Genomic DNA, 16,999 nt, shown 5'->3' with positions numbered 1-16,999 from the left:
CTCCACAGGGAGTCAGAAGCAGAGCTGGAATTGGAGCTTTGGCCTCTGCCATCCAACCTAGGATCACTCATTGCCCAGAGCTTCCTCTTATCTCCAAACACTGCTCCCAGAAAAGTTGTGTCACTAGCCATTTATGTCCCAGTGTAAGTTTAAAAATCCCAGCAACATCTGTACTCTAAGCCTGGCTTGCTAATGATAAACATAACTATAGGAATTCAATTTAGAGGGTAGCTACCCTGTGTGGCAGATTGTGGTAGGTGCTTTTCAAGCATCATATCTGAGCAGGATTATCCCTACAATCTCATATTGCAGAGTCACCTGAGATGCAGAAAGATGCGGCTTGCCTAAGATCACACAGCAAGGGTGTGGCAGAGGTGGTGCTGAACCAAATCTGTCCAACTGGAAAGTCCACGCTCTCAACCACTAACCCCCCCCCCCCCCCCGTGGCCTCCCAAGCACAGGCCTGGCTCCTCACCAAGGGGGCTGGTGGTAACTCCCTGGCCTCCTCCCTCTCTGCCCCTAACTTGGCAGCAGCCTCCAGCCTCTCAGAGGACCAGACAAGCTACAGACCGCCCCTGGTCAACACAAGCTGTTCTCTACAGGGAGCGGGTTGCTTCCCAAGGTGGTTTCCAGCTTCGGTGTTTGTGGCTATCCGTAGGCCTCCGTGTTCTGGGTGCTCATGGAAGTTTTAAGTGCTGCAGAGGGAAGTCCATTAGCCACTTGGCTTCCTCGTCTATGAAGGTTCAGGGTTATGGCACAATGTGGAACGTACAGAAAGGGTGCCTGCCAGTTCGGCAGCCTTTACTGAGGGTATGCTCTGGGTCCTGGTCTGACCTGTGTCACTCAGGCTCCGAGGCCAGAGGTGACACAGGAGGCAGGACTGTAAAGAGAGACCTGGACACTGGAGATGGGGACTGGACCTTTCCCTGGGACTTGGAAGGCGGACCTCGAAGGATGCTGGTACAGGTGGGCACAGGCATTTTAGGCGGTGGTTCGCTAGCCTACGCTGAGAGTCGACCAGAGTCCAGCAAGGCCAGCGTGGCCCTCGTGAGTCGCGCGGCGGGATCAGGTGTCATGGGCCCGACTGCGCCAGGCGGGATCCCGAGTTCGTCCTGAGCAATGCGGAGCCGGTCACGCGGACGTCGGGGACACTCCGCATCCATCCCCCAGGCCCGCGTCTGCAGACCTGCGGGGCGCTAGCACCCTGGGGTCAGGCTGCGGTCAGAGCAGGGATGCGCCCCGCCGGCCCGGGGGCCTGCGGTTCGAGTCCCCGCCTGCTGTGGCTCGCTGGGGACTAGGGCTGGCCTTCCCTTTCCGGCCCATATTCCCTTGGTCCGGGATGCCGGAGGTCTCCCAGAGCCCGGCACAGAGCCCTAGCACTGCCCCTCTGTCACCCGCCCCCACGCAGGAGGGGCGGGAGCCCGGCATCCGCAGCGCGCCCCTCCCCCGCCGCGGGAGCGCGGACGCGCACGGGCGCGCTCGCACCTGGCCGCCGCCGGGGAAGCCCCTCCCCTCCCCGCCCCCGTGGAGGCACGGCCAATCAAGAGCGGCGTAGGTCCGCGGGGGCGACGCGCGGGGCGGGGCCTGCGCGGCCTGCTGGGCGAGCCCGGCGGGCGGCGGGAGGCGGCCGGCTTCGGCGGAGGTGGCGGCGGCGGCGGCAGCCGGTCCGGGACGGCTGCGCAGCACGCGGGCGGCGCGACAGTGCGGGCGAGGGCTCCGCAACCCGCCGCAGCTGCCGCCTCGCCGCGGCCCAGCTGGAGGACGTCGCGGCGGGCGCGCGGCCTGTGAGGGCGGCTAGAGCGGCGGGCGCGGCGCGGCGTCAGCGTCCTGTCAGGCGGCGGAGGGCGCCGCGGACCGCGCCGCGATGATGCCGGTGGGTGCGGGCGGCGACGGCGTTTCCTCCACGGCCGCGCCTCCTTCCCCCGCGGCTCCCCGCCCCCGCGGGCCCGCGCCAGGCGGGCCGAGCCGGGAAGGAAGTGGCCTGGTTGGCGCGCCCGGCCTTACGGCCCCAGGGCGGGCAGGTGGGGGCGGCGTCGGGCTGTCAGCGGGCCGGGCGGGGGCCGGGGTCCCGGGGGTCGGCGGCCGGGGGCTCGAGGCTGGTCGCCGGGGCCGGGGCGGCCTCTCCGGGGCCGCGGAGACGAAATGGGAGGGAGCGCGGGGTCCAATGTGTCCTGGCGAGCGGTCAGACCAGGTGTGGGTCTCGCTGAGTATCTGCGACCCCGACCTCGATTTTCTCGGGGCGCCCGGGAGCCAGCAGCGTGGGCATCCCAGCGTGGGCACCCCGGGTGCTGCTCGGCGCTTGGAATCTACATTTTCCCTCCCGGATTTTGGAATTCGGTTGTAATGAGGAATGCGCTTAGTGCACGGAATCGGAGAGCCATCTTAGGAGTCCCCATTTCCCCGGTCTTCCCCATGGGCACGTTGTGCTCAAACTGTTGTGCTGTCCCTGTGTCCTGAAGGTTGAGCAGGGTCCTTGGTGCTGCTAGCGCCTTTGTCCAGCTCTCTGGGATGCCTTCGGTGAGAAAGATGCTGGCCATTGGAGTTGCCATCCTCCTACCCAGCCTTTTCCTTTACCTGCGATCTAAATAGTAGTGGTCACTGAATTCTCATTTTTACAATTTGCTTTTTGTTAAGTAAGCATCATGACTTATGAAAAATTATGGGACCGGTTGTACCCAGTACGTATTGGGGTTTGGAGTGCCTATAAATTAAGTAAAATTCTCAAAGAATATAAAGTAAAGTAACAATACAATTTTTTAAAAAAATCTGCAGCTATTACATTGAAAAATCACGTTTCAGGGGAAGGTACATTTTCTACTAGAATACTATTGTTCTGCACCCAAGGACATTTAGATTGTATATTTTCCCACCTGATCTTTCAAGTCATTGCCTGACTCTTAGTAATTTCTTTTCCCTTTTTTGAATTGATTAAAATGCCTGGTGTTTTTCAAAGTCTCAAGGTTTGACCTAGTCGATCCTCCTTTGATCCTTCTTTGGCATTAAGCTTGTTGGGATTCAAAACATGGTTTTAAATGAATGATTGTTTTAGAAAGGGAATCAACTAGCATCAGAATATCTGGGGTCAAATGCTGGTTCTACTACTTTTTAGTTGTGTGACCTTGAATAAGTCAAAGTCTCTGAACTTGGGATTACCTCTAAAGTAGAAATAAAAGCACACCAATATGTAAGGGCTAGCTTAAGGATCAGATAGGTTGATGTGTCCAAAAGTGTTTGTAAAGCAGAATGCCATGCAAATATGGCTTTGAATTTTCAATTTCTAATTTCAACCTCTAGAGACCAGGCATTTGGAAACTATGCCCTCTGTAATTCTTGCTGGCTAGATTTTGAAAAAAACATTGTGGTGTTTTGGAATTTTGAAAAGCAGTTTTAGTTAGATCCTATAATAGTTGATTGATGCATTGCTATAGTAATATTGAAGGATATCTATTAAAAGTTTGGCTGGTTTCATCGTAGTGTAGTGTTTACTTAGTAATGCCCTGACAAGAAGCTTGACTTGTATTTTCCATATGGTACATTCAGGCATTATCCCTCTCTTCAACATGATCAGTTTCCAGTCTACTTTAACAGGTTTCCTTTTTAACAAGTTTGTTTAGCTGGCAATTGGAAAATTTCATCCCACTATTCAAAATAATCAAATAGTATTTTTTAAAAAATGTCTATTATCAGCTGTTAAAAGCACTGCTTTTGTTTTAAAATGCCTTTTCAAAACAGATGGTATTTCTCATAATCCCGCTTTGAGGCTTTTACTTTTGTATTTCCTTCTTGATCCCTAAAAATACTACTTGTAGGATTGAATCTTTCCTTTATTAACATAGGTGGAGATGGTTGTAAATTTAATAGAAGTTTCAAGAACATGCCATTCTTACTTGAGAATATCTTAAAGAATGTATCCAAAGTGTAAATAAGATTTTTCTTGCTTTATTATATATTTGGTATTCATCATTATGATGAATCATAAAAGGAAAATTGGGTCATATTTTGTGGTTTGTATAAAGCAGCTCTGTTTGATAGAAATGTAATGCAAGCTAACAATTCAATTAAAATTTTTAGTAATTACATTAAAGTAAAAGTTAAGATATGAATCTTTGTGTCTTTATTAACTCAGTATATTCAAACTTATTATTTTAACATGTAACTGATATGAAAAAAATCACTAATGTGCTATTTCACTTTTTTTTTTTTTACTAAGTCTTTGAAAGCTTGTGCGCACTCCAGTGAAATTTTATATTTACATCTTATTTCCATTCAGACTGGCACATCTTAAGTGCTCAATAGGTAGTTGGTGGCTACCATATTGGGTTATGGATTTAGAATATATTTTATTTGAAAATTGGTAATTCATGTGTAATATCTGTGTTAACTTTTAATTGATCAGTTAGTTCAGTACAGCACCCAGTCTCAGCTACTGGAAATAAATGAGTATATCTGGCTAAGTTCTCGTCTGCCACAATAAAGTCTTTGTAAAAGTTTATTTGCTTGTTACACAAAGTTCCCTGTCTTCTTTTAAGCAAAATTATATTTTGGAATTTTCCTTTATGAAAATAGTATTGCATTCTGCTATCTGTAGTCCCCTTTCTTTCAGGGGACTACACGGGACTACTAAGTAAACATTTTAAAAATGTTTACTTTGGGCTGGGGATGTGGCTCAAGCGGTAGCGCGCTCGCCTGGCATGCATGCGGCCCAGGTTCAATCCTCAGCACCACATACAAACAAAGATGTTGTGTCCGCCGAAAACTAAATAAAAAAAAAAAAAGTTTACTTAGCCAGTCTTTGGCACACTGGTAATCCCAGCTTCTCAGGAGGCTGAAGCAGAAGGATTGCAAGTTTGAGGGCATCCTGGACAATTTAATGAGACTCTCTAAACAAAATAAAAAGGTCTGGGGATATAGAGTGCTACCTAGCATCATGGGGTACAATACCTAGTACCACCAAAAAAACTAAAAAAACTTTTACATAAAGTTGGAAAGGATGAAAACTTCCTAGATTCAGCATCATTGTTTTTGAAAGATGTTCAGAAGGTGGTAAAACTTCATGAGGAGGTAGGGTTGTTGGTAGGATGGGTCTAAGGATACTTTACTCCTTTCCAAAGGAGTTGATTTGAATGGGGGAAGTCCAGTATTTCTGAAGTGTTTTATTCCCAAGCGAAGGATTCTGGTGGACAGACACACCATGCCATGTGACTTCCTGGTTCCACTCACTTCTGTCCTAGGAGCCCTTTCAGCTTTTTTACTGCGGGGTATAGATAACATTCATTTGTGATTGATATTTAACTTTCTAAATACTTAATACTAAGGAAATACTTATTTCAGGTATTTAAATGAATGATCTTTCCTTTTTTGGTGGTGCTGTGGATTAAACCCTGGGGTGCTTTACCACTGAGCTATACCCCTAGCCTTTTATTTTTGATTTGGAGACGGGTTTTCCTAAGTTGCCAGTGGCCTTGTGCTTGCGATCCTTCTGTCTCAACCTTCTTGAGTGGCTGGGATTATAAGAATGCACCACTGCACCCAGATAAATGGGTGGATTTTTCCCCCCAACAATGTAGAAACATTTTGAGGTGTAGGTGTGTGTGTGTGTGTGTCTCTCTCTCTCTCTCTCTCTCCTGAATTTTCTTTTTTATTTGTTCTTTTTAGATATACATCATGACAGTAGAACATATTTTGATATGTTCTACATACTGGGCCTTTCTCTTTTTAAACCATCTGTCATATAGTTGACAACACTGAATGGGAATTAGTGAGACTTGTTGGTAACCTTTGGATTTTATCTCTTTGGGCCTCAGTTTCTCATCTGCAAAAGAGGTGGACCTGGCGATTTCCAAGTGTCTGTGGCTGGGCTGGTTGATTTATAGTGGATATTTTCATGAAATTCCAACATTCATATTGGCTTCATACAAGTTGAGGCTACCTGATTGTTGTTTTGGCAACAATCTTTTGGTAAACCCACTGCCTAAGGATCTTTGTATGGTAGGGCAGATAGTAAGAACTCAAGAAATGTTGGCTATTATTGTTAATTAATAATTCAGCCACTTGATGAACTTGACTTATCAACTTAATTAAGTAAACAGACACTGAAGACTGGACAAGATTTTTTTTTTTTTTTCAGTTTCCAGTTTTTTGGGGAGGGGGGTTATGGATGTAGCTCAGTGATAGAATGCTTGCCTAGTATGCATGAGGCCCTGGATTTGATCCCTAGTACTTCATACATACCAAAAATCTGATTTCTTTAAAATAAAAATTGTATATATTACCATTTAAGATAATCTGTTTCTGACCGTGGAATACCCAGAGATTTCTAAAATGAAGCAAAGTCTCAATGATTCAAAGATGGGTTAAAAAAGCCTTTATTACAGTGCTTCTCAACTTAAAATATCTAAATGGATAACTCTCCATAAAACTATAGTTCAATCAGAATTTTTTTTAAATTTATTTTTTCTTTTTTTCTCAATGAAAAAGTTTTGTAGCTACTTGTTACAGTTCCGTTTGATAGCAGTGAGTGCTTAGTAAATGGCATTTGTCCTTGTGTGCTAAGGTACTGTGGTCATAGACTTTGTTGTGATGCCTCTGCATGGAGAGCTGATGCTGAAAAGGTAAAGAAACTTGACCATTATCTCCTAGCTAGTGAGTGGCAAGACAAGATTGGAAAACAAGCAGTTTGATTCAGATGCCTTGCTCTTAGGCTTTGTACTAGTCACTGGGAGAGTCAGCTGTAGTTACATTGCTAGAGATGCTGGTATATTGAATTTGCTAGAAGTTTTTCCCTTTATTTATTTTAAATGGAGCTTAATATTTAAAAGAATCCCAGAAGTGATAGCTTTCTTCATCTTGTGTTTACATTTAAATGAGTCTTCTTTCCTTTTTTAGCATCATGCTTTGAACACTCCATGACAGTATAAGTGATTAACAGGATTTTTAGCATGATAAGAACTCAGAAACCACCAGGTCATTGTGTTGAACTTATATAAGGGATTGTCAGTGTGCATCTTTGTGTGTGTTTGCCCAGCTGAGGAATAGTTTTTCAGCTAAAGTGTGGTGGGATTTGGGGGCCTTTAAGTGCTGTTGCCATAGTTATTTCACAAACAGTGGCTCTAGGGCTAAACTGAGTCTATTGTGACACTTTCTTGGCTTAATAGCTTTGCTTTATTTTACTGCAAAGATGGCTTTACAATTGTTGTTCATACTAACTGGAAAGCAATAGCTGCTGGTGCTTATTTTAGAAAATATAAACCTTTGCATGGTGATATTATGCAGAACAGTAAAAGGCCTGGAAAGATGAAGCAGGTTTCATTAAAATTAATGTGGCGTTTGAAATATTAGTGTGCAGTTCAGAGCAGGATCTTGTTGGTGGCATTGTTGGTATGCTTAGAGAAAAGTTTAACTGAAGTTTGGGCAATAATGATTTGTACCATATGTTGTGATTGTCATCATCATCATAGCTCAGGCAGATGCAAAGGCCCAGTGGCAAGGTGAGAGGGAAAATAATTTACATATGATAGAAATTCATCTTTTTTTGGTGGTGCTGGGGGTGGAACCTAGGCCTCACACACACTAGGGCAAGTGCTCTACTACTGAGCTATGTCCCAGCCCCAAATTCACCTTTTAACATGTACGAGTTTAGTGGTTTTCGTGTTTATACAAGGTTGTACAACTATTGCCACTATTTAACTTGAGAATATTTTCCCTGGTATATCTTTGCAATAACCCTATCCCTCATAACCTAACCCTGTCCCTCATCTGAATTGCTTGTGACCAAAAGTGACATTTGAAAGTATGATTTCAGACTATTTTTTATTTTAGAATATTTGCATATATATAGAGAGAGGCGGAGAGAAGATATTTTGGTGGTGGTTCTCAAATCTAAATGTAGAATTCATTTATTATTTCATATATACCTTATAAACATACCCTGGAGATAGCTCTGTACAATATTTGCAACGTACTGCATTTTGACTATTCCCATCACATGAATCAAGTGGAATTTTTCACTTGTGACCTTGTGTGAATACTCAAAGTTTTGGGTTTTGGAGCATTTTGCATTTCAGATTTTTGGGCTAGGGATGTTCAGCCTGTAGTTGTAGTTGTAATCTTAAACATTTGTGTGTGTGACTGATAAATTTCTGTTTCTTTTCTTGCCTATAAATGTCATGAGAACAGGAGTTCTGTCTTTTTATTCATCATTCTACCCCCTTCACCCAACCTAATTACTGGCACATAGTTGGTGCTCAATAAATATTTGAATGAAGGGAGAAATGACATGCAAAGTAGAATTGGCCCTGTTGTAAAGGGGTGTGTGGGTATGTGTGTGCATGCCTACTATAACAGGATTTGGAATTTGTCCTGTGAGTGATCATAAACCACCAATGATTTTAGAAAATGAAGTGCTTCAGTCAAATTTATACGGAAGGAAGGTAATTCTGGAGCCAGTGGAGGATAGAGGGTCTGTGGAGAAAGGGAGATTAAAAGAAACAGGGAAGAGCAGTTGGGAGACCAGTTGGTACAGGCCTGACTTGAGGATCTGAGGGGAAGTGGAAGTTCCAGTTGATAGGTCTGTTGGAGTGAACATGAGTGCCTGTGAGTGTGTGTGGGAGAGAGGAAGGAAGGAAGTAGAGGGGCTGGAGCCGAGGATAACAGGTTTATTGCTTCAGTGTCTAGGCTTGTCTTTCCTTTAAATTAGAGAATAATTGAGAAGGAATAGGTTTAAAGAGCTATAGGAGAATGAGCTTTGTTTTGGCTGTGTGGGAGCTTGAGATACTGGCTAAATCCAGAAAAATATTGCTCTTAAATCTTAAGCTACAATATACCAAGTTTTAAAAAATCTTTGCCTTACACTAAGTGTATTTATATGTGTTTTGGGCATGATAGGTTGCTGTCTGGGCATCTGCAGCACACCACACAACATCACCTTGGACTAGTTTGCCTGGTCAGCCAACTCCCAGACCCACTGACCCAGCAGGCTTCCCAGGAAGTGGCTTGACAGGCTCTTCCATCTTGGTGCTGCAAGAACCTGGCAGAGTTTCCTGTGTACTTTTTTATAGAGGTGTAATTTGTGTCTGCAGGGTAGTTTGTGTTCTTCCTTTTGCTCTATTGCATATTTACATTTTTATCTAATGACAACCTTGAAAATAATATTGATAAACAATAGTTCACATCACAAGTGGCCAAAGTATAGACAGAGATTTTTGGGATAGAACTAGAAGTAAAAAGTAAAGTTTCATTAAAATGTAAAGAAAGATGAAGTAAAATTTGGCAACTTTAGGATTAATAAGGGGAAAAATAACAATTGGAGCAAAGTGCCTTGTGATGGAAAGACAGACGAGAATATGCACAGCATATGCTCACCAGCACAGCCCCAGACCAAGGCGGGTGTCTGCTTCTGGCTTTGCACTTAGAGCTCTGTGAGGCTGTGGACAAATTATTTAGCTTTTTTATATCTTATCTTCTTTAAAATGGGTTTAGTGGCAGTGTCTTTGGTAAGGTTGTGAGGTTGTCAGGTGCTTACAGTGTTAACCTGCCTAACGAGCATTTGGTAAACTTGGCTTCTCTTATATTTTCTCCATTGACAGTAGGGCTTCATGGCAGGCAGCATTCAGTCAGAAAAGGTCTTTATTGCATTTGGAGCATGTTTATGCCCTTCCTTGTGAGGAAAACATGAGTGTAATTGCAAAATATATCAAGTTGATAGGACAGAGAGGGATGGTTTGCTTTTCTTAGAAATTAGAGTTTACCTTCCCTGTCCAGTACTTGTGTTATTCAGATCCAGTTAGAAGCAGAATATGATGCACTTCACCCAGTGTTCACTCCCCATGAACTGAAATCTGAAGCTCACTCCCTTTTTTCTGATTAATACCTAGATGGCTCCTCCCAGGCCACCTTGTAGGAAACACCCCTCCCCTCTCAGTGATTTTTTTTTTTTTTTTCTCCCCATAGTGCTATGTCTGCCTGACAGTTGTCTGGCTGCCCCTTGAAAGCAGTTTTGTTTTCTTCTCCCACTGCAGTGTCCTGGTGCTGAGGATATCATGCCCCTGGTTGGCATTCAGTAAGTGCTTGTTTACTGAATGAGCTCAACAGGCATTTAGGATGCATTAATTACACACTGTGTCAGTCCCAACTCTCAGTGATCTCACATGTGGGATGTAAACAAAAAATGCCAAAGATCAAAGTGATAGAGTACCGGGTGCAGCAAAGCACAGTGGTGAGAATGGTGTTCACAACCTTGAAAAGTAGAGAAAGTTTCAGAAGTGACATCGAGTGTGTTTGAGGAGGAAGCTGTGGGTAGAGGATGGGGAAGGGCTGGCAGGTAGAGAGGCTGACATGTGCAGAGCACTGCCGTCTCAGTGTGGGGGGAAGGTGCCTGGCATGAGGCCTGAGGGAAGGATGATGTTAGAAAAATCAGTGGAGGTCAGAATCTGGGGGTCACAAGTGACCTGCATAAGAGTGTGGTTGTGATCCCTAGGAGAGTGAAACTGGTGAGGTTTTTTTTTTTTTTTTTTTTTTTTTTTAATATTTGCAAAATATACATGACATAAAATGTTACATTCAAGTGTGTGGTTCAGTGGCATTGGGTTCATTCATGTTGTTCAGCAGCCATCTCCACCTTTCATCATCTCAAATTGAAAACACCATTGATAAGTTTAAATCGAGTTTTACATTGCTGGGGTTAGAGATGTAGCTGGGGTTAGCATGTGGAGTGGAGGAGGCCCCCTGGCTGGCAGAGCAGAGCAGGGTTTCTCAGCAGTCAAAATAGTTGTCAAGGAACTGAGCACTGAAGCAGAGTTGAGCTTGCTGCAGACTCCTCCACCTTCACAGAACCTTGATTTTTCCATGTCATGCAGTTCTAGTTGCCTGGCTGCTACATGTGAGGGTGCTGAAGGGCGGTAGCTATAGCAGACGGATGCTGGAGAGCGTAGCTGTGGGCTGGAAGTCGTACAGAGACACAGCTTCAAGCATGCCCAGAGACTGTGGTAGAGGAGCCTGACCTGTCAGCACCTGAGGCATCACAATTACAGATCACACACAGGGTGTAGTTTAAGTTTCTGTGATGCCTGAGTCATCAGAAAGGAGTAAATAATATTGGTGACATAGACAGCTGCTCGGTGCATTGTAGATGAGCTGTACTCAGTGGAATCATAACTGGCCACAAATGCAAGTCAAAAATTTCTAGGAGTTTCTGGGCACATTGGCACACACCTGTAATCCCGGCGACTCAGAAGGCTGAGGCAGAAGGATCTCAAGTTCAAGGCCAGCCTCAGCAACTTGGTGAGGCCCCAAGCAACTTAATCTTTTTCTCAAAAAGGTGTGGGTGTGCTAGGAATGTAGATCAGCAGTAAAGTGCCCTTGGGTTCAATCCTTAGTGCAAAATAAATAAATTAATTAATTCTAGGAGTTACATAGAAAAGTAAAAAGATGTAGGTGAGGGCTGGGGTTGTAGCTCAGTGGTAGAGCACTTGCCTAGCATATGTGAGGCACTGGATTCAATCCTCAACACCACATAAAATAAAATAAAATAAAGCTATTGTGTTCACCTACAACTGAAAAGTAAGAAAAAAAGATACAGGTGAAATTAGTTTTAACATATATAAACTAGGCTGGGATTGTAACTCAGTGGTAGACTGCTTGCCTAGCATGTGTGAGGCACTGGGTTCGATTCTCAGCACCACATAAATAAATAAAGGTCCGTCTATAACTAAAAAAAAATCTATCTATATGTATATATACGTACATATATGTTTAAACCTATTTTATCTAAGATATTTCAACATATACTTAATACTAAACTATCATTGGTGTATTTTGCATTTTTTTTCCTTGTATTAAGTCTCTTATATTCTGGAACATTTTATACATCTATTCCATCTCAATTTGAGTTGACTGTATTTCAGGTTCTCAGTAGCCACATGTGGGCCATCAGATGGCTAGTGCAGTTTCAGAGTTTGGCTCAGAGAAGGGGGTTAAACCCCCAGCCGTGCAGAGAATGCTGTTTGTCCTAAGAATTAATTCCATGAGGATTATAAATGGCTGGGGCTTTAATATAGTAGTCCTCACTTGCTAATCTTTACACTAAGTTTGTAAAACTGTTAAGAGGCAATATAGTCAAGGAGTACAGATTTTGGAGCCGGTGGTATAGGGTTTGAATCCCAATTCTTGTTATTTCTTGGGTAAGTGACTTACTTTTCTTTTGTTTCAGTTTCTTCTCTCATTGAGTTTTGTGAAGATTAAATGAGTTGTCATTGTGGAAGGGACTTACAGAAGACCTAGTGTGTTAACCCAATATGTTTTTCCCCAGAGTGTTAAATGGTTTCGATTCAGTACATTTCAAAGCTATTCTTGGTTTGAAGACTGATTAATTTCAGATAAGCATTTATAAAACAAATTTGGGGTGAAGAAAAATGTTAAATTGTCATTTTGTGAGAATGCATTCAAATTGATGTCTTTGGGTAACTAATTGTTTGCTACAACATTTGATTCTGCACAAATAAACATTTGATTATTAATTGCACTATTTCTGAAATAGTGCAATTAATAATTAAAGATTTAAGATTATAATTAAAAATAGGAAAATTTTGAAGAGGTGATTTCAATCAACATTTAATTGCTAGTACTATTATAATTAAGCTACTCTTTCTCTGAAATACTTTATTAGTCTCACTATGTCTAGGGAGACTTTAGTTCTAGCTTAATTTTGCCATCAGTATATTCTAGCACCCTGGATTATTTTGAGTTTTGCCTTCTTCTGTTTTTTGTAAGTAGACTAGAAAAGCATAGCAAAAATAAAATCAGTGTGTAAAAAGGTTACTGTTTAGCACTGGATGAAGCTGTGAGCGGGTCCTGTATCACCACGTAGAGTGACACAGGCTAGATGTCTGGCCACAGGGTCCTGTGGTTGCTCCACTGTCCAGTGTTTGCCACATAAGATAGCCCCCTAATAGGGCCATCGAGTTGGGCCCTGCTCTCCAGTTTTTTCTCTTTTTCTGGCTGCTACAGCACGTCTGCTCACCTCCCAACCCTGTTCTGTCCAAGGCTAACTCCTTTTCTGAACCAGCCTGCACGTTGCTTCCTTTGGGAAATCTTTCTTGACCCTGAAGTCTGGAGCAGAAAGCCCTTCTGTGTGATCTCATGGTGCTCTGCACTGTGGGTTTCTGGTATCTCTCCTCTCTTTGCTCTAAATTCAGTGAGGATCAACTCTTTCTGAGAGTTGCTAATAATTAGATACTTGTGTGGAGAGGGAGAATGGGATTTTTTAATAATAGCAATAGTAGATGCTCATGCTTTTGATGATAAAGTCAAAAGTAGTTAAATTCTAGGACTAAACTTAATGGAAAAGTGAACTTTTGTGTTTTGCCTGCATGTTTTACCATGTGACAGCTGTTATTAAGTGTCTGAGCTTTATGGTTAATGACACAATATAAGAACCTGTTTCTAAAAGTTTATGAGATATTGGCCATTACTTAAAAGAAGTATGGTGCTACAAATTATCAAAACCAGAATTGCCTCGCATGTAGAAGGCACTGGGTTCAATCCTCAGCACCACATAAAAATAAAAAAGGTATTGTGTCCATCTACAACTAAAAAAATATTTAGAAAAGCAAAACAAATCAGAATTCTTTAGTAATACCAAGATGGCATGACAAGGCATAAAGTGGGGGTTTGTAGTTTTTGGAGGCTCAAATAGACATTTGAATCTATGCAAACTCGCTACCCAACCCCGCGAGTCGTACCTAGCATGATCTAGCTTCATTGCTTCATACTTTTATTTAGAAATTTTCATTGTATTTCTTGTGGTCTGCAGCCTTATTTGTTTGCCATGAAGCAGTAGTTTATGACCTGTGTCTCTCCAAAATGAGGAGGGATGCAGAGGACTGCTAAGACTCTTAGAAGTGCTTACTTCTTGGGGTATATGAATGGAGCAGAGGGCTCTCCATGTGAAAGCGTTTGCTAGAGAAGCTCCTACTGAAGCAGAGGTCTGAGTCTTCAGTTGCAAATGATCCTGGGAACCTGGAAGGCCAAAAGGCCCCAGCAGAGTGGGAGGTGGTTCTATGCTGGGATCAGTGCTTTCAACTCTGTGCTCCAGTTATCTGAGACGGCATTGAGAAAGATAGGGCTCAATAGGGAAAATAAATGTAGTACCTTTAATGTGGCATACAGCATATATTTATTAATATATATTTATATATTTATTTCCCACACAATGGTAGGTACCGTCTTCAAAGTGTTTGTAGTCTAATTGGTGAAAACATGCAAAGCAGCTACTTGGTAGGGAAGTGAGAGTGCTTGAGAACATGGTCTTTGGAATCAGGTAATCCTGGTTCCAGGCTTGGCTGTGCCACTTACTAGCTGTGTGACCTAGACCTCTTGGAACTTATATTCTGTTGGGGATTGCACCCAGGGATGCTTTACCACTTAGCTACACCCCCAGTCCTTTTTTTGAGTCGAGATCTAGCTATATTGCCTATTGTTGATTACAGGCATGCATGCACCTCTGTGCCTTTCTCAGCAACATGTAAAATGAAAGGAATAAGTCCTACCTCTAAATAAAGAAATAACATATAGCCTATAAAATGACAAAGTAGAACTATGTAAATGCTCATGAGAAAATGCCCAAATATATTGTTAGTTAAAAAACAAGTATTCTACCTTCTGTGGCTTGTAAGAAAGAAAAAAAGTATTTTGTGGTGTAGAAGAAGGTGTGAAAGGATATATACTAGCTTTGCAGTATGGGTCATGGGTCTTTTTTATTTCCTCTATTGTTGACACTTTTAAAAAATGTGTGTTGTCACATAAAAAGTAATAAAGATACTTAAAAGAAACAAAAGCCTACTTCCCAGGATTTCTGGTGGGACTGAGAGATGTCATATATAGAAAGTGCTCAGTACAAGGTCTTGTGCATGGTGTCAGCAGATGGGTGCTGGTACAGGGCTACGGTTGTCAGAGGGGGCAGCTGAGGAGGAAGACTGCTAGACTGCGCAGCCCTTGATGGTTGAAATTGGGTTCTGGGGATTTGAATCCCCAAGGTCAGTTGATTTCCCAGGTATAGGATCTTGGTTGTCAGGTGCAGACCAGAGTCCATGAATTTGGCTGGCCTCTTGAGAAGAAGCCAGCCAAGACCAGAGAGGATGAGTGTGGCAAGCACATGTGGACACTGCCCTTTTCTTCCTCTCTGTCCACCCACCCCGGCTCTTTTTTGAGAGAACATCACCGTCCATCTCTCCTTGAAGAGGGGGAGAGTGGCTTACCAAATTGTGCTGTCCTAAAAGAGGCCTAGGGACCCTTGTAGCAATGTGCTTTTGCAGGCACACTGTTGAGTCATCTCTGGTTGGATCCTGGTGTGGAGCCAGGGCTTCAGCTTTTCTTGAACCCGCTTCTCCATCAGTGAGATGGGCATGCTGCTGCTTGCTGCTCCCAGGTCATCAGCGGTTCTGTTTCTTGTTCTTGTCAATTAAGGCAAGATAAGGAGAGTTTTTTTTTTTTTTTTTTTTTTTTTTTTTTTCAGGAGGAATTGATGAATCTTTTTATAAGGTTGGCCTTTTATCCGTTGGTGAAGTAGATAATTGGAATGAAATGTCATGAAAAGGTAAATTTATTCTGTGGGTTTTTGGTGTTTTTTTCTTAGCATTGGCTTATTAAATATGTGTTGCTTTGTGATACTCATTTCTTAGGAGTGTGTGTGTGTGGGGGGGATTTAATAGGTGAAATAAGGCAGATATCCATAGGCATGATTCATATCGGGTGGCCCTCCCTCCAGATGTACAAGGGAAAGTCTTGGTTTGACCAGTTGTCCTGGAAAGCTGTCCTGTTAGCTCTTTTTTTCCCCTCACTCAAAAGTGGCATATTTGGTTCTTAATTATATGGTCACTTCAATTATGCCCCTAAATCAGGTGCCTTTGACTTATTTATTTAACAAATTATTGTCACTTAGCTTGTATTTTCTAGGATCCCACTGGTATTTATGGAATCCTCTTATATTTTCAGTGCATATCTTAGATATTTTTGTGACTGGCTACCCTTTCTTTGTAATTTGTATTTGATCATGTTTCTTATGTTAATTTTATTTTATGGTTCTCTGGTGACTTAATTTCTGTTCATTTTTACAATTTATAAAGTATTGATGGGTTTTCCCTATTTTTTTAGTGCCCCAAATTATTGTCAGATACTGAAAAAAAAAAAAGGGGGGGAGGGAGAATGAGATTTGAGAGAACATCACAGGCCAGGTTGTGCTAGGCTTCAGAGACTGTCTGATGTGATAAGAAGCATAGCTAGCACCCATGATAGGGAGCCTGCTCTGCTGAGTCCAGAGACCCTGCTTCCATTCTTGGTTCTGTTGCTGATGAGGTTTATTAATCTTGACAGCTTGTATCTCTGTGCTTCAGCTGACTCCTCTGTAAAATGGGGAAAGGGTGTTGGATTGGGTTCTAGTCTGGCTTCAAGATTTTATGACTGATCTTTTTGATAGCTTGTTTGAAATTCTCAGTATAGCCCTTTGAATTGAACTGAATTGAATGCTTTACAGAGGATTAAGAAGCAAGTGCCACTCATCTGATCACTAACTCAAAATTCCAAAAAGTATTTTTTATCACTTCTTTCCCAAAAAACTTTAGTTTGAAAAGAATTGAGGCACCTATAAACAGTTGTCTCAAATTTTCAGTTTAAAGTGTATGCTTTTCTTTTAATAGGCCTGCTATGAATGTTACCTTGGGGGAAAAAACATTTTGTTTTGAGTTAAAATATGGATTCTTGCGAGAACATTTTATATGCTGAGCCAATACTAACGTGGGCTATTTTGAGACCATAGAGGAGAGAAAACTGTTTGTAATGTGTAGGAAGATGATCATATAAGCAAAGGCTATCTGCCCCATTTTTTCCTCTTTGTATAGAAACAACCAAAGCCTTAAACTGGGTGGAGCTGGGCTTCCCTGTGTTTTCTGAGCAGAGGAGCTGAGGCCTGAGCCTGGCATGGTGGCCAGGAAGGAAGGGCATTCTCCGT

The 16,999-nt window shown here is 42.7% G+C and overlaps 1 protein-coding gene across 5 annotated transcripts in view; it reads left to right on the top strand.

Moving 5' to 3' along the window:
• The first annotated feature begins 1,741 nt into the window (after nucleotides 1–1,741).
• Nucleotides 1,742–16,999, top strand: part of Ppp1r13b (protein phosphatase 1 regulatory subunit 13B) — a 77,878-nt gene continuing 62,620 nt past the window's right edge. For 3 of the 5 annotated variants that reach the window (XM_046453034.1, XM_046453033.1, XM_046453030.1), the window contains exon 1: nucleotides 15,557–15,589. In XM_046453034.1, coding sequence (XP_046308990.1) covers nucleotides 15,572–15,589 — 18 coding nt within the window. In that variant the 5' untranslated portion in view covers nucleotides 15,557–15,571. Of the gene's footprint in view, nucleotides 1,874–1,954; nucleotides 2,022–15,556; nucleotides 15,590–16,999 lie in introns of those variants that run through there. The other 2 variants (XM_046453031.2, XM_058582244.1) reach the window with 2 other exon arrangements.

This window comes from Marmota monax, unplaced genomic scaffold (assembly GCF_021218885.2).
Source record: "Marmota monax isolate L192 unplaced genomic scaffold, Marmota_monax_Labrador192_F-V1.1 WCK01_AAM20220418_F8-fsc00190, whole genome shotgun sequence".
NCBI classification, from domain to species: Eukaryota; Metazoa; Chordata; class Mammalia; order Rodentia; family Sciuridae; genus Marmota; species Marmota monax.
The sequence above is the reverse complement of the archived record's forward strand: the minus strand, read 5'-3'. Positions and strand labels throughout refer to the sequence as shown.